The sequence below is a fragment of the Callospermophilus lateralis genome, chromosome 14, assembly GCF_048772815.1.
Source record: "Callospermophilus lateralis isolate mCalLat2 chromosome 14, mCalLat2.hap1, whole genome shotgun sequence".
Lineage (NCBI taxonomy): Eukaryota > Metazoa > Chordata > Mammalia > Rodentia > Sciuridae > Callospermophilus > Callospermophilus lateralis.
In genome coordinates, this window is record NC_135318.1 from 59,440,740 (window position 1) to 59,458,630 (window position 17,891).

At 49.0% G+C, this 17,891-nt stretch overlaps 1 protein-coding gene across 3 annotated transcripts in view; it reads right to left on the reverse strand.

The window, feature by feature from the left end:
- The window catches only part of Sfxn5 (sideroflexin 5), a 116,137-nt gene that overhangs the window by 22,314 nt on the left and 75,932 nt on the right, over positions 1-17,891 (reverse strand). For 2 of the 3 annotated variants that reach the window (XR_013088604.2, XM_076833143.2), the window contains exons 11-12: positions 5,228-5,343; positions 3,065-3,150 (exon numbers count right to left, since the gene is read on the reverse strand). Coding sequence is in view for 2 of the 3 variants with exons in the window: in XM_076833143.2 (XP_076689258.1) it covers positions 3,065-3,150; positions 5,228-5,343 (202 nt within the window). In the remaining variant the exon portion in view is untranslated. Of the gene's footprint in view, positions 1-3,064; positions 3,151-5,227; positions 5,344-16,235; positions 16,634-17,891 lie in introns of those variants that run through there. The other variant, XM_076833144.2, reaches the window with a different exon arrangement.

Below are 17,891 nucleotides of genomic sequence, written 5' to 3' on the forward strand. Positions count from 1 at the left end.
CCAACCCCTGGCAAGTCTTCCAGAAGCACCCAACAGCTAAACTTTCACTGCCAGATAGGCTCCTTTGGACCCTGAATTTAATCAGACCATGTGGCATCCCAGGCTGGAGAGGTCCAGAACTAGAATAATCTCCATGCCACCTCCTGTGACTCCCAAAACCAAATTTAGGTTCCCAAACCCATGGAACACTAACCACTTTCTGCAAACTCAACACAGATGCAAACTGGGAAGGCATCACAGACCATGTTTCCTTCCCAAAAATTCCTGCCAAAGGAGAGCCCCCCCACCCCCCCCACCATGGCTTTGGCCAAATCAGCTTTCTCTCTCCTCTGCTTTGGTCCTCAGGATACCTGTAGAATGTGCTGGAAAGGCAACATCCTGAGATAGAAAGGGCTATAGCCTGGGCTCCAGTGCTTGTTCTGCCTACCACAGAACACCCTGTCATTTTAGCCCAGCCATCCCCTGGGCTATGACATGAGCCACAGGCAGATGTGACTCCATCCTCCCTGAGCTTTGGGGGACCAGCTTGCCCTAAGTTTCCATTGTCCTTTGAAGCCTATCTGTGACTAATGAAGCTTCTTTGCTTAACTTGTCCAGCAAGTGTTCTGTCTCACCAGATGGTGCGAGCAACCGAGCAATCGGCAACCAGCGCCAGGTGAGACCGCCTCAGAGTTCCGAGGCTCAGGATTCAGAGGCCTCCTAGACAGATAGCGTACCAACCTCATTTGCCCCGTCTCTGTGTGTATTTGCAATCAATGGTATTTGGAGACAACCTCAGTTTATGATAGAGTCAGGGACACAAAAAAGATTGTTTTCCTGTTTATTTTTGTTGCTTGCTTTTTTTTTTTTTTTGTACTAGAGATTGAACCCAGCGGCACTTTATCATTGAGCCACATCCCCAGCCCTTTTTAAATATTTTACTTAGAGACAGGGTCTCACTGATTTGCTTAGGACCTCTTTAAGTTGCTGAGGCTGGCTTTGAACTTGCAATCCTCCTGCCTCAACCTGGAGCCCCTGGGATACAGGACTGTGCCATCACACCCAGCTCCGGCTGCCATTTTCTTGATCCCAACACTCAATATGCCCTTGTTCAGGTATTCCCAGAGGCTCTGCTCTCTTCTAGAGCCAGAGAGAGATCATGTCCTCAGCTGGGCACCCAGGGCCCCAGTGAATGCACTTTGTTTCAGCAAGGCCGGACTCCTCAGTGTCTGCACAACAGCCCACCATCCTGCTCAGCCCTCCCTATCCTGCTCTCTCAGGCTCAGGCGCAGCCCTCCTTGGAGACTAGCCCACCTTGCTAATGGACCCACAGTGCCCCCTCCTCTCAAGGTCACCTTGGCTCAGTCTCATCTGCTGTTGACCTGTGTGGGTCTTGCCCATCTCCCTTGTAACAATACAGGCATCCAAGCCAGGTCCCAAATCTGTTCCTTCCCCATCTCCATGCAGGGCAGGAGACTCTGATAATGTGGTGTGACCTGAACACCAAAGAGGCAGCTAGCGTGGTAGGAATGGCCCAGGATCTGCAGCCATACTCCTGACTGTCCTGGCCCTGCCTTTCCCTAGTATGCAAAGGAAAGCAGACCACATGACTTTCTTTGCCTTCCTTTTAAAATCTGTAAAATGGGAACATCATAATACCTCACTGCCCTGTTAGGAGGTGTCAATGAGAGCATTTATTCACTCACTCATTCAACAAACTCTTCCTGAACATCAACTTTGTGCCGGGAACTGTGCTAGATCGAATGCAGGGCAGTAAGCAAGGGGGTTTACTTGCCTTCAAGGAGACCACATTCTAGTGGAGCAGAAAGATAATAAACAACTAGATAAATAATCTCAGACATTGACAACTGCAATGAAGATAGGGAAGGCTTTAAGAGGGCAAAGGGAGTGATAGAGGCTGATTTCTTAATGGGGTGGTCAGGGGGGCCTCTCGAAAGCCCACTGAGAGAGGGCTAGGATGTAGTAAGTGCTTAATAATTCTAGCTGATGTGGGCTGGGGGTGGAGGTCAGTGGTAGAACACTTGCCTAGCATGCATGAGGCTCTGAATTTGATTCCCAGCACCACAAAACAACAACAACAACAACAGTAATAATAATAACTGCTAGTTGTTGTTATCATTAGTATTGTAAGAATAAGAAGGTCCCAAATCTGGGGAGAAGCCTTTGTCCCAGAACCCCACATGGAGTGCCCTGAATCCTCTCCTTATCCTACACTGCCCCATTCTCCATCACTGCCTTAGGGGACCCCATGTCAGTGCCCCCAGGGGGGAGGGAGTGATCATCTCCTTCTGGTTACCTCACAGGGCTCTGCCCCTGTAGCTTCCCTCCACCCAGAGCCCCCCACCCTTGCTATTCTCCAGGCAAGAGCCTCCCCTAACCTCAGGCCTGCCTGAGCCTTAGTAGGTTGGCCGTTCCTCCCGCCCCCTCTGCTCAGCCTCTGCAGCAGGATTTCAATCAGTCTCTGTGATTCAGTTTCACACTCATTCATTAACAGAATCACTGTTATTGGTATTATGATGTTCCCTTATTTCTTGACAGTCATGACAAATATGTCCTTAGAACATCCCTCTGAGGGTGGGGGGGGGGCAGGGTGGTTATTATTACTTGTGTTTTCTCCAGTGGAGAAACCAAGGCTTGCCTCAGGACAGGTGTTTGCAAGGGCTGGCACTGGCCCCAGATCTAGTCTTCCTACCTGCATCCTCAGACTGCCTTCACAATAGCCTCGCACTCTTCACTCAGAAGGCCCTATGTGCCTGCACACACGCACACTCACAATCACGCACACAGACTTCTGCCCCGATCCCTGAACCGCCAGCTGGTCAGGGCAGGCCAGCCTTGTCCGTAGGCTGTGTCTCGCAGCCCCTAGCATGAGGCCTGCAGAAGACAAGTCCACGAATTCTCCCGGGATTCCAGCAGCACTGCCCGGGAGAGTCTGAAAATAGAGCAGGACCTTTTTCACCCCTGGAACAAACTGGGCAGGCTGCCAGTGGCTCCCTTGTCCCTTGCCCTGGACCCTCCCTTTCCCCCCTCGCCAGAGGCCCCCAGTCCTGGCTGCCCAACTCACTTCTCCAGCATGGACATGACGATCGGGGGCAGCACCAGGATGGGCATGGGCAGGACCACTCGTGTCAGCGCCGTCTCAAGCAGGGCCTGAGGGTAAGATAGGCTGGGGTGAGAGGGGCATCTGGGGTGGGGGACAGCCACCTGGCAACAGACCCCACCCTGAGCCCTAGGTGTGTGTGCTGCTGCTAAGCACATCTGGCAGCGTGGAATTATTCATGGAATCGCTCACAAAGCCGTACTCCAGACAGCAGAAAAAGCCACCTCTGGCTTCTCACCATGCACATTTGGAAAGAGCAGATTCCTGTCACCTACCATATGTGGGGGCGGGGCAGTAACAGAAGCAGCCCCAGGAAGGGACTGGTGCTCAGGGAGGTACCTTGGGTGTGAGGGGACAGCCTCTTCAGCCCAGGATGTGCAGTGGCCCAAGAGCAGTATATGGAGGACCCGAGAGGCTCGCAAAGCAGGAGCAGGAAGGGGCATGCTGAGCCATGGCCGGGGGAGGACAGAGATTCTGGGTTTACTTTTTTTTTTTTTTTAATTTAATATTTGATATCTCTTAAAGACAAAGATGCACAACATCTTGGGTCTTCTGGCTCTGGGTGAATCTGTCTTTCTTTTTTTGGTACTGGGGATTGAACCCAGGTGTTTTACCACTCTGCTACACCTCCAGCTATTTTTATTTTTTCTTTTGAGACAGGGTGTTTTTAAGTTGCCTCAAACTTGTAATCCTCCCACCTCAGCCTCTGGAGTCCCTGGGGGATCATAGACATGCACCACCAAGGCTGCTGGTTGAGTCTTTCTTGGGTCACTTTTGTAAGGGTACATGCTTCTGCGGAGTGCCTGCAGGGTCTCCATTGGGGATCTGCCCTGGGCTTTGATTTTAGCATTCCTGTGAGGCCACAGGCTGGGGCTAAGCTCAGTGGCAGTCCTGTGTTTGGATGGCCATTGTGGGAGTCTCTTTAACCCCAGGGACTCCCATCCTGAGAGGAGTTTCCAGGAAGGGCTCACAGTCCACAGATTCCTGGAGCAAGGACTGGACCAGGTCAGTCTGTAGAAAGCCCAGGGCTGTAGAAGAGCAGGGGTTTCCTTGCTTGTTGGCCCATGAGGGGGTATCACAGTTGCCCCCCCTCACAGCAGCTGGGGAAAAGGATAGAGTAGGGGTAGGAGTGGGGGTCAGGTAGGAAACTGAGGCTAAATCCCCTCCCTGATGGGCTCAGGGCTAAACGCCTCTCCTAAGAACTTGTGCTCTTCATGATCAGGAAGGCCAGCGAGAGGTTGCTCCAGGCCCTAAATAAGGTGTTAGAAGGACAGAGGACTGAGGACCAGGGCAACGGGCAGAGGACGCACTGTTGGCGTGGCACCCCATCTGAGCCTCTCCCTAGCCCCAGATAGGCACTGACTTTCCTGGTGGCCACTGGGGAGAGGATGAGGACTGAGAGAGGGCTCTCCCCAGATGAAAAGCTTTTGGAGAAAGCTTCAGGAGCAGAGGTAAGACTTGGGTCCCACGTGGGAGCTACAGAGGGACAGTGGCAGGAGCAGGGGAAGGCTCAGCTACCTCATGGCTGACCTCTGCTCATCCCCAGCACTGAGGCCAGAGCCCAGGGCAGCAGGACGAGCCAGACCACCATTAGGAGGAAGGCCAAGGCGGGGAATGCACAGAGTGTGCACATGGCGGAGGGTGCCGTTTCTTCAGTCACAGCTCTGGAGTGGGCAGGGCTAGTGAAACCGAGGAGTGGGCATGGTCTTGTTACAAAACATTCTTCTCCAAACCACACCAGAGGCCTCTGCAAGCCTGGAATCCCAGAGCTCATGGTTTGGGGTCCCAGAAGTGTGCTGCAGAAGTGCCACTCTCCTCCTGCTTCCTGTTTGTACCCAAGAGAGAGTGAAAGTCCAGGCTGCAGGGCCCTGGGTTCTGGGCACAGGGAGAAAGCTCTGGGGGAGTCTCCTCTGCCCTCATCAATTAACACCTCATCTGAGGATCTGGATCCTGAGGGACTAGGACAAGAACTGGGGACTTTTCACAGTGGCGATGGGAGGAGAGGTTGGAGAGAAGCAAAGGCGTGTCCAGGAGGGCAGATGGGAGGTGGGAGTGGGTGGGGAGGAGACCTTAAGAGGGCAAAACCAATCCCCCCCCCAGGGTCCCTTGGGCTCCCAGGCCACCCACGTGTCTGGCTGCGATCTTGGAGGAGCCCACGAGGTTGCCGTCGGCGTCCAGGACATCGATGCCTTCCTCCAGCTCCCCGTACCGCATCAGGACCACGTTGCAGATGTTGGCACTGGCTGGAGAGAGAGGGGTGCAGGGGATATGGCACTGCACCTGCGGGTGCCACCCCCTCCTCCCTGTCAGGCCTCCACACCCCAGCCACAGGGTCCTGAATGAGTGCTAAGGCTGAGAAGGTCGGGGCAGGCCAGGTTCTATTGTCCCTTTGCCTATCAGCCTGGTGTGGGATTTGGGGACCCTTGGGAATCTGGTGAGCAAAGATGGAAAATAATGGATGTTGGGGGAAAACCATTCAGGACTTAGGGACAATGCTGTTTTCCTGTCCTCTGGGCCAGGCCCCATAGGCAGGTGCAGTGGACTCCAATCTGCAAGGGCTCTCTGGCCTCCAGACACATCCCCCGGAGTCTGATGTTCTACCATCATGAACACTGCCCCATAGGCTACCCCATCCATTCAAAATATCAGTCCCCACATTCAGTCCCTTGTGCCTCAGAGTGAATCAAATTCCCAGAGAGATTTGCATCCCTGACAGCAGGTGCCAAAGCCGGAAGGAACCTCAATGCTCACCCAGCACCACCTCCTCATCATATGGATGGAAAACTGAGGCTGGGGGGGGGGGAGGTTACTTATATGAGGTCACACAGCAAAGTGGAACAGAGCAGAAAGACTACAAGGCCTCAACCTTTGGGTACCCAGGGGACTAGGCAGCACAGTTCTTCCAATGTTTGAATTCCTTTGTTCGGCCATGCCCTTCCCTGTCTCAGCTGAGATTTGGAGACCTGTGCTGAGGGGAGCTTCCTGACTCCTAAGTTAAGTACTAGATATGACATCTGTGGGCCCCACATCAGCTGGTGCCTAGAGCAGGGTGCCTTTTCCTGCTCCCTTTCACTGGGATGCACAAGGCCAGGCCTGGACTCATCATAGTGGGGTATAGATGCAGCCGTGCTTCAGGATGGAAATGGGGAGACTTGAGGGTGGTGGGCGGGTGGGAAGTGGGGGGTGACAAATGCAGAGCCCGCCTGCTTCACTCCTCCCCCCAAAGCGCCTTGCTGTGTTTAAAGTTTTAATTTTTGCTAATTAATGTCAATTAATTTTGTATAATGAGTGTTTAATTTTGGGGAGTGTGTGAGCCTGGGAGCGACTGCAGTTCTGGGCTGTGAACGCTGATTAGCATCCGCACCTGCTGCTCCCCCCACTCCAGTGGGGGGGCACCCGGGTTTGGGGAGCTGGAGAGCAGCGGGGCCCAGTGAGCTGGCGGAGTGGGAGGGAGCCCACAGATGCTCCTGGGGCCTGAGCCAACAGTTGGGGGGCCCCCCGAGGTCCAGGGTGCTCACAGCTGGGAGACAGAGCTCTGCAGATGAGGGGTGGGTGACTTGAGACCCTGGGGTCTCTGAGCCTCAGCCCCCTGTTTCAATCAAGTAGGGAGGTGGAAGAAACCGAGGCAAAGACCGAGAGGCTCTGCAGTCTTTGGGGAGGAAAAGCAGGAGAGCAAATTCAGCAGTACAATGTATTTAGAGCACATATGCCATCTTTGAGCATCTCTACTGTTGCCACACGACACTCGGCAATGCTAACATGGGCAGACCCCATAAGGCTGGGACTCAGGCCTTGGGCCCCTCCTGTCCCCACAGCAGACATGCTCACCTGTTTTGGCTCTCAACCAGGGGTGATTTTAGGAGACATTTGGCCACATCTGGAGATGCTTTTTATTATCTCATAATCTGGAGTTGGGGGGGTGGGGGGGCTGCTGCTGGCATCTAGTGGGTTGAGATCAGGGATACTGCTACACCCCTGCAATGCACAGGACACCCTCACACGACAAAGGATTACCCAGCCCCAAGTCATGTTGACATGCAAAAATCCTTGTCTTAACCACAGCCAGAGACGGAATTAGGAAGGTGAACTGGAGGTAAAGGAGATTTGGGGCAGCAGGAAAGGACCTGGAGGAGAGGTTGGTACCTGGGTTGGGGGCTTTCTGGGCTTGGGCTTCAATTTGGCGCTCTCTGCTTATCTCCAGAAGTGAGCTCCTGCAGGTCCAGGACACCCAGGGCTCAGGGCTCAGAAAGGTACCCCCAGGGTGGCATAGGGAAGCTGGCATTGGGCCTCTGTGTTAGTAGGACGCCCTCTAGTGGCAGTATGGATGTTCTGCACCCCCAGGCCCCTGGGGCTGCCAGGCCCTCAGTTCCCAGGAGAGCCAAGAAAAACCAGTGGAAGGGAAAGTGGGGTTTTCTGCCCTGAAAGGCATCAATCCCTGCCCTTGGAGAATGCCTTCCATCACCAATGCCACTGCACCCACAACGTTCCAAGAAAGGCAAAATTATAGGACCATGGTCCAGGGAACATGCATCTCCTTAAGGTCAAGGTGGCCAGCTCTCTGTGAAAACTTGAGCAGCTGCCCCCACTTCCCCCAGTGGGCCTCCCTGAGTATAAAAGGAGAGGCAGCACATAGGGATCCCTGGCCACAGGTTATGTTCACATGAAATGCCAGCCTCTGCACCTGCACCCATGCCAGTCAAGGAAGCCAGGGACAGGCGAAATGTCTCTAGTCCCCATTTTGTGAGTTTATGTCTGGGGGAGACAAAGCAAAGAAGGAGTGTAGACTTGGGGTGGTGGTGGATCAGTCCCAGGCTCACTATGGCATCTCACTGACTCTCTGAAATTCCCAAGTGTGGAGTGTAGGGCTCACAGGGCAGAGTAGGACTTAGGTTCAAATTAAAATCCACGTGAGACAAAAGAAGCAGCACTGAAGGAACCCAGCCTCCTTCCTTCCCCACAGACAGCCACTTTAAGGACACTATTGGGGACTAACAATGCCCACCAGCCTCATCTAAGCTGGATTGGAAAAAAAAGAAAACTCTAATGCACAAAACGGGGGAAGCTCTCAGGCCCCTTCTGGGAACAACTGCCTATGGGCTACTGCCTGCGTGAAGGGTGTACATCCATCATCTCTCTGTTGACTGGGTACACAGGTGGTCCAACTAGTAGCTTGTGTACATACAGGTTACTAGTTACCTCTGCCTCTGAGCAATGAGACCGTGACCTGTTAGTGATTTCATTTCCATGATTTAATCGAGAACTTTTAATTCTGTTGTACTCCTTCCTTTGAAATCTTCCCAGTTCCCTCTTAGTCTACTCCTGGGAAGTCCAGCTTCTATACACAGGCATTCAGAGCCCAAGCAAGGGGTGTGTGTGTGTGTGTGTGTGTGTGTGTGTGAGAGAGAGAGAGAGAGAGAGAGAGAGAGAGAGAGAGAGAATGCAACCATGGGTCTCCTTTCTGACATACCAACAAGATGTACTATTGACAGTATCAGCAGGTTAATTAAGCAGTCTGTTAGTGATAATGTTAAGAAGACTGGCACATTTTCAACTCAGATTGACACCATTCAAGACTCAGGCGTAACTGATGTTGGAGCAGCAATGCTAGGAGATGTCATGGAACAAGAGAGGGAGAGAAACAGAGAGAGAGAGAGAGAGAGAGAGAGAGAGAGAGAGAGAGAGAGACACATAGAGAGATTGCTTCATGCTGATAGCAAGCTCAGTGTCAAGTCCTGAGCAAAATATGCTCTCAACTGCTACAGATGTTCTCACATCCAACCCATTGCGATGCAAAATCATGCAGATTGTGAACAGCTAATGAAGCACCCAGTGTAACAGGGACAGCATGGGGGAAAGGGAGGAGCAGTAGACAAACATGAGCAAAAGTTCTCAGAAGGAAGGCTACTGGGGAGCTTGCCCCCCACCAGCTTAGAATAGACAACATATAGGTGAATGCCGTGAACTGGTCCCTCAACACATACACCTGTGTTGCAAACAGATTGGTAGGAGGGCAGCAGTATCCACTCACAGGGGCGGCGGGGGGGGGGGGGGAAGCTCATTCAAACACAGGTGGAGCAGTGCTCTACTGATTTGAGAAAAAATGAGATATCATAACTCCTCGATTCTAAGATGCATTTCCCCATATTTTAATGTTTTAAAAATCATGATGTGCCTTACTGTCAATATTGGGGCATTGGTGGGGGTGATCTTACCTGCTACCCCAAATCATTGCCTGTACCTATAAGGACTTAGCTACTTGTAGAGGAATCTCTTCATTCAAGTGTCACCTCAGCCGACCACAGCAATCCATACAGAATTTGAACTTAAACTTAGATTCCTAATTGTTGCCTAAAACATCTTTTTAAAACTTACACTATAATGGTGCAAGGACATGAAAAGTTATTGTACATGCAGAAGATCGTCTGCCAGATACCAGGCAATGCAATTAAAGGCAGTAGAAATTGCCAAACCATAGATAGCTACCCTAAAGAAATGCTTGCCCATATGCACAAAGAGACATTTACAAGGATGTTAATTATAGCACTGTTTGTAAGAGCAAATAATTAGAAACAACCTAAATGTCCACCATTAGGGAACTCACATGGGAAGTTCTCCAAAACAAATTGTTATGTGAAAAAAAGCTACTGAGTGTGTGCATGATGATTTACTGTATGTAAAAACCCTGTAATTGCTATAGACACATCTATGTGTGCACAAATCCACAGGTAACATTTCGGAAGGCTCACAGCCACCCCAGGCTGCTGCCCTTGGAAAAGTCTCTCAATTTGAGACTCGGGGGTTATTGAGAGATTTCACTTTTTACACTAAATGTTTCTATATTATTTGATTTTTTTAAAACAATGGAATGTAATAATTACCCTTGAAAGCCATCCTAGAAATATGGCAGAGGAGATCTATTTTTAATCCATAGTATAAGGAAACTGGGGAGATAGACATTGATACTTATATTTATTTTACTTGATAAACAAAGGGCCACTAAATTTCAGACATGACTGACACCCAGCAGCAATTCTACCTCCAAAAGATTAGTCCAAATAGGAATACTCCTCCCCTTGAGGGTGATTGGCCAGGAAGGGTCACGTGACCAAAACCCAGCCAATGAGAAGCACCTCCTAGGTCTGGGAATAGTCTCCTCCCATCTGAGAAGGGGTAGCCCGCAGACACGGTGTCAAGTCCCCTGAGTCCTGGGTCTCCAGGTGATGCTTGGAATTGCTGCTGCCTTCTTAGGTCTATGAGAGGAGCTAACTGGAAGAAGAAGCCCATGAGCACTGGCGGAGCCAAGCCAGAAGAAAGATGGGGCCGGCCTGGGTGCCTCCCCCAAGACTTGCCCTTTGTAAAGTAATAAATTCCTTTGTTACTTAAGCGAGTTAGAGTGGAGGGTTTTGGCTCGCTTCAGCCAAAAACATCAACACGATCAAGAAAGCACTTTAGAAAATTAAGAAAAAGGTGCAGTGATCAAAAATCACAGTAAACTACATATAAATATGAGTACAAAAAACCAATAGCCATAACTCAATCTGACCAATAGCCAAAGACCGATAATTAATCTAAGAAAAAGCAAATTTGCAAGAGTTCCTTATGTTTCAGAGATTGATCCTCCTTGGTTAAATAGTTTATAAGTAGCTATTCGTGGCCTATGGTTTGTTTTTCCCACTTTGTTTTTGTGAATTTTGTTGTTGTTGTTTCCCATTCTGGGGATTAAACTCAAGTTCCTTCTACCACTGAGGTGCATCCCTAATCCTTTTTGTTTTATTTTTGAAATAGGGTCTTGCTACATTTCCAAGGCTGGCCTAGAAATTGTAATCCTCCTGTCTCAGCTTCCCTAGTCGCTAGGATTACAGGTTTGAGCCACACTTGCCACTTCTTTGATAGTGTCTTCTGTCACATAGTTTAATAAGTAGTGAAATAAATAATTTTTTTCTTTCTATATGCTTTTTGTGTTATTAAGAAATTTTAGAGCTGGGCACAGTGGCACATGCCTGTAATCCCAGAGACTTGGGTGGCTGAAACACGAGGATCACAAGTTCAAAACAAGACTCAGTAATTTAGTGAGACCCTGAGCAACTTAGCGAAACCCTGTCTCAAATAAAACAAAACAAAAACAGGTAAGAACGTGGCTTGGTGGTTAAGTACCCCTGGGTTTAATTCCTGGTACCACAAGAAAAAAAAGAGAGAGAGAGAGAGAGAGAGAGAGACATAAATAAATAAATTCTATTCAGATGTTCATCCATATTTTCTTCAAAAAATTTAAAAATTCTACTTTTCACATTTAGGTCTTTATCTGGAATTCATTTTTGAATCTGATATGAAATAGAGATCTCTTTCTTGCTTTCTTCTTTTTGGAAACCCAAATGCCCAATAAGTTAAGAAAAGATTCAAACCATACTGGGAATTGGAAAAACACAAATTGAGAAATAAGCCAGGCATGGTGATGCATGCCTATAATCCCAGCAACTCAGGAGGCTGAGGCAGGAGGATAAAAAGTTAAAGGCCAGTATGGGTCTTTAGTGAGATCCTGTTTCAAAATAAAAAGTAAAGTGGGCTGGAGAATGTAGCTCAGAGGTGGAGCACCCCTGGATTCAATTCCCAGTGTTGCAAAAAATAAAATAAATAGACAACAAAACAAACCCTTTCAGATAGACAACAAATTTAAAAGATTGATAATATCAAATGTTGAAGAGGACATAAGAAACATAAGATCATATTCTGCAGGTTCAGTAAAAGCCAGTGTGCCCATTTGGCAATCTCTAGTAAAATTAAAGGGCATACCCTCCAACGCTCATTCCACTTTTAGGTGCATAACCCTGGATTCACAACACTGGTCACATGATGTCGGGCCCAGATGGATTTCTTTCTTTTCTTAAGCCTCCTAGGTGGACATGATACAGATGAAGGTTTGATAATCCCTGTCCAGGAAAAAAACCATTCACATGCACATGGACACATGTACAAGGTTGTTTGAGCAGGACTGTGTGTAACAACCTAAACATCCTGATGCATCAACTGTGGATAGTCCTGTAGAACAGGAGAACATCTGTAGCAGCTGAAATGACACATACATGTTAACATGGGTAAATCTCAAAACTATAATGGAAAGCAAGTTTTAAAAGGACATATACAGTATCATATAGTGAATACAAATGTTTAAAAATATAAAAACAAGCCAGGTGTGGTGACATACTCCTGTAATCTCAGTTATTTGGGAAGCTGAGGCAGGAGGATTTTGAGTTCAAGGCCAGTTTGGGCATTTTAGTGAGATCTTGTTTCAAAATACAAATGTAAAAAGAACTAGGGACACAGCTCAGTTGTAGAGTGCTTGCCTAGCAGGCGTGAGGCCCTGGGTTCCATCCCCAGCACTGAAAACAAAAACAAAACAAACAACGACAAAATACCGTTGATGGTTTGAGATACCTGCACATAGGATAAAAACCTAGCTGTGCACAGTGGTGCACACATGTAATCCCAGCGCCTTGGGAGGCTGAGGCAGGAGGATTGCGAGTTCAAAGCCAACCTCAGTAAAAGTGAGGTGCTAAGCAACTCAGTGAGACCCTGTCTCTAAATAAAATACAAAACAGCTGGGGATATGGCTCAGTGGTCGAGTGCCCCTGAATTCAATCCCTGGCACCCCAAAAATAAAAAATAAAAACCTAAATGGGAAGGATACACTGGCTGTAGGCCAGAGGCTATCCTTGGGGAGAAGAGACCCAAATCAAGAAGGCAGAGAGTACAGAGTGTTTTGAGCACACTTATCATTTTGTTTTTCTATTTCCTCATTTTTTCTTGTGTTTGAAATATCTTATAATTTTCAAAAATTGCCATGGAAAGAACTACCTCTGTGTTTAAAAAGGATAAATTGGAATTTTAAGACTTCCATGGATGGGCTGGGGATGTGGCTCTAGCGGTAGCGCGCTTGCCTGGCATGCGTGCGGCCCGGGTTCGATCCTCAGCACCACATACAAACAAAGATGTTGTGTCCCCCGAAAAACTAACTAAATAAATAAATATTAAAATTTAAAAAAAAAAGACTTCCATGGAAAGATATCCAAAATTTATTGTGACAGCATAAAGCAATTTACTGTGTTCATATTTGATCCCATTTATGTTCATTTGTATTTATTTAGGTATAATAAATAAGCACTGATTTATACACTTTGAGATGTTTACTTGAATTTGGAGGGAGATACATTAAACTCATCTCTGGATGACTGTTTGACTTTAGACAAAAAAAATAATATTATCAGAAAAACAAAAGACGGAGCCATTTTTATTAAGCAAAGTACCACAGTAGTACCCAGAATTCTTGAGTTCCCATTTTGAGGTCCAAACTGACTTCTAGCAGATTCCACTTCCTCATCTGGAAGAATGGTCTGGCATTGCTGGGCTCCCTCCCCTTCCCCTCCTCCCTCCCTTCCTCTATTTTGCAGGTAGCCCGTGCACATAGTAAACAATTCAAATTGTGTAAAAGTGTGAATAGTAGATGTAAGTCTTTCCCAACCCCGATTCTTAGCTTCACCCCTTCTTCAGGTTCTCCTGTCCTCCAGAGATGACCTATACATTTACAAGTGCACACGTACGCACATCACCACCTACACACACACACACACACACACACACACACACACACACACACACGCTCATGCAAATCACAGCAAGATACACCTCTCCGATTTAAAGGAGTGATGATTACCCAATGAAGATGTATACCCTAATATTTGCTTCATTTCACAATATTCCGTTACTCCATCTGAGCGGCAGTGCTAAATGGCACAGATTTTCTTTTAAATAGCTTGAGAATCTGGGGAGAGTTTCACAACCCATATTGAAGTGTCACCAACTCAGGACTGGGAATTTCTGGACTGAAAAATCAGCCTGCAAATCTAGGAGTAGGCTGATTCTGAAGTTTGGAATCTCTTAATGTAAGATCCTGCTAGCACATTCATCTCCTGAAAAGCTCCTTCTTGTCACAGCTGCTCCCTCCTTTGAGACTGTGCAATGGTTCCCTTTAGCCATAAGATAAATGCTCAAACCCTAAACCTGTACTCCAGGCCCCAACATGCCCCACCCTTTCCTGGCAGTCTCCTGCTCCCAACTATAATCACCACCCTTCCCCTGGTCTTGTGCTGCTTCATCTTCTCTGCCTTTGGGTTTCTCTGCCTTCTGAATTTTAGGAATTACAGAATTGGAAGGCTATTTGTTCTATAAATATTTATTGAGCACCTACTATATGCCAGGTCCTGGGCAAGCTGCCCAGAAACTGGTGATTCGGCCACATGTGAATGCCCCTCACATTTTTTTTTTTTTTTTTTTTGGAGCCAGTCTGCTAATCAGATATTTCCCTAAATCCCAGGGGTCAGAGAGCTCATTCCAATAACAGACTGTCACATTTTCAGAAGGTTCTATCTCTCTTGCTGGGCTCCTACTTATCAGAGATACTCTGGATACAGACTCCTCCTTTCTGGACATTCTCCCCGCCCCCAATACTGGGAACTGAACCAGAGGGTTGTGGAGATGAGTGGGCTCTACCACTGAGCTACATCCCCAACCCTTTTTATTTTTTGATTTGGAGACAGGGTCTCCCTAAGTTATCCAACCTGGCCTTGAACTTGCCATCCTCCTAACTCAGCCTCCAGAGTCACTGGGATTACAGGCATGTGCTATGGTACCCAGCCTGGTTCTGCACATTTTATCTTTGGTAATGTAGGTGAAATCTGAGTGAGCCTCACCAGAGCCAGAAGGGATACACTCTGAGCCTACAGTCCATGAAACTCCCGGGGGCCCCAACTCTTCATCTTAAGTTCTTCAGCCAAGTCGGGTGTTGGTGCCCTAACATTTGTGCAGCTACACTGTTTTGAACGGCATACCTCAAGCCAAACCTGTGAGAACCCATCAGCCCCCTTCTACAGACCTTTCTAGATATGTACTCTCACTCATGAATTCACAGCCCTACCAGGCTGGGGGTCCCTGTCCCTGAATGTGAGCCACAAGCCTCCCCTGTCCAAGAGAGTCACAACATGATGGACAGGGACAGCAGTGACGGCAGTGCCCCAGGCCACATCACTAGAGGCTTTCTTCTGGCTGATTGGGATCCCCTGCTAATGTTCTCTTGGGGGCTGATACACACTGGGACCCCTGATGGTTGTGAGACTGCCCCCTGTTCCGGCAGCCAGCCCAGCCCAGCCCACCCTCCTTCCAGGAAGCTCCGACAAGAGCACCCTTCGGTGGCTCCTCAACAGCCACACCACCGTGTCCGCACATCCCTTTGATGTCTAAGGATCTTTCTCTGTCTCAAAAATAATCTAACCTAAATGCTTTAGTTCATGTTAGGTTCCTAAAATCTAGGAAGCACTGGAAGCTGATTTAGAAATAATATCTAATAAGCCAGGAACAGTGGCACACATGTGCAATTCCAGAGGTTCCGGAGGCTGAGGCAGGAGGTTTGCAAGTTCAAAGCCAGCCTCAGCAATTTAGCAAGGCGCTAAGCAACTCAGTGAGACCCTGTCTCTAAATAAAGTACAAAATAGGGCTGGGGATGTGGCTCAGTGGTTGAGTGCCCCTGAGTTCAATCCCTGGCACCCACCAACCCCCACCCCCAAAGAAAAGAAATAATATCTAACAGGCTTTATCCTCTATGAAACTTTATAGTAGTTATCACTAGAACATTTGCTTTTTGCAGCATTTCAAGATTTTGACAACCCCCGCTCCTAAACAAGTTCCCCTATGGCAGTTATGTGTCCTCTCTGGTTCTTGTCATGCTGGTTGGGACAGGGGGAGGGGAACGGAGCTGGAGGAGGACTAACAGTTATTGGGTGCTCATGATGTCCTGGGAGCTGGATAGGTTTAACCTATAACCTATAACCTTTAAAGATACTAGTATCCCCCCAACCCACCCCTCTTTTTTTGAACCCAGGGGCGCTTTACCCCTGAGCTCTCTAGCCCTTTTTACTTTTTATTTTGAAACAGGGTCTTACTTAGGGCCCATGCTTTAACTTGCTGAAGCTGGCCTTGAACTTGTGATCCTCCTGCCTCAGCCTCCTGAGTTGGTGGGATTACAGGCATGTGCCACCACACCTACTAGTAGCTCCATATCATGGATGGGGCAAGCATGGTCCGGAAAGGTCAGATACACACTGGGTGAACTGTTAAATCTTGGGTTCACTGATCATTCTCTCTAGTCCTGCTTGACTGAAAGAGTGGATGTAGGTGAAGGTGCAAACTCACACTCATGCGCACGCGTGCATGCACAACACACACACACACACAACCAGAATACTCAAAAACAATTTTAAAAAATGAAAAAGAAAATCCAGAATAAGTATCCAGGGAGATAGAGTCTAGTTACCAGTGTCGTCAGGGTGAAGTTCCACTGCGAGTGCCCAATCTCAATCCTTTTGTGGTAAAGCACTTGTTTGATCATTGAATAAACTTGCATTGAGCACCGACTGTGTGCTGGGTTCCAAGGGGCCTGGGGGGTGGTGATCCATGAGATCTTGTCCTTGCCTTGGGTTACCCAGCCTGATGAGAGAGGCGAACTTGGACATGTGAGAGGCAGTCCTGGAGAGATGGAGGCAGCCTAACCCCGAATGAAACTACCAGGGAGGGCTTCCTGGAGGAGGTGGTGTCTGAGCCAAATCACAAATACCTGGCAGCCAAGGCTAGTGCTGAAGAGTGGTGAAGAGTGGGCTTCTAGGCCAGCAGGGTCAGGGGCAAAGGACTGGGGCCCACAAGAGGCAGGAGGGAAGAGTCACAAGAGTTGCCACAGCTGCTGGGGAGCAGGCAAGGGCAAGAACAGAGCAAGTCAGAGAAGGGACTGTGGCTTCCAGAGGAGCCTCGGGGGCCAGAGATGCCATAGGAAGCACCACTGACCTCAATGAAGGGTGCACATGTCACAGCATTCAGGACACATCTGCCAGGGGTGCTTCCTGCTGTCTCCTCTCACAGGGGCCAAGGGACAGTGGAGCTGCAGGCTGGGAGCTGTGCTTTGACCTGGCTGGACCCCGGGGCTCAGGCAGCACTGCGCAGCCACCTCCTAGAGGAGACCAGCAGGTGGCCTGAGCACAGGGAGGGGCAGTGGAGCAGGGGAAATCAAGGACATAAAGACCTGGGTGGCCTGGGGGCCAACGGGGGCAGGGAGCAGGCACAGGACAGGGACCCGGTGTCCTGTGCCCTGGTGTGAACAAACAGATCTCCCGGACTCCCAGACGCCCTGAGCGTCTCCCTGCTCACTGAGGAGCAGAGAATTTTTTTTCCATGGCAATGAAATATGTTTGACATTTAACAAAATATGGCGATGACGTCAGAAGAGGTCATTTCTCACTGGTTCCTATGGGAAGGTTATTCTATAGACGGGGATCAGCAGGTTGATGCTGAGGCTCAGGCCTCCTGCAATGGGAGTCCACGGTCCAGATGGGGTCTTCATTAGCCCATGGCATTTACTGGTGTCCCCTTCTCCATGTGACACAGGTAGGGGGCCTGGGGTGACCTTCAGGGGGCTTCCTGCCTATATCCACATCCACAGAGCCTGAAGTGTGAGCTTTAGAGATGTGCTCCCCAAGGTGACCCCTGGGGTCTCCCACTCTCTAAAGCCCCGCTCTGCCCATTCCTGACAAGCGTGTCTATTCCTCTGGCCACTGACCCCCTCATGGGATCTGCACAGGGCCCTCCCTCCTGCTAGGAACACCTCCCTACTATCCCTCCCCAAGTCCTCACCGAAAGGCTGTGTTTGTGGGGCCTGCCTCGCCTAGAATGGAGCCTGCTCCTGGGCCTGGGGGTG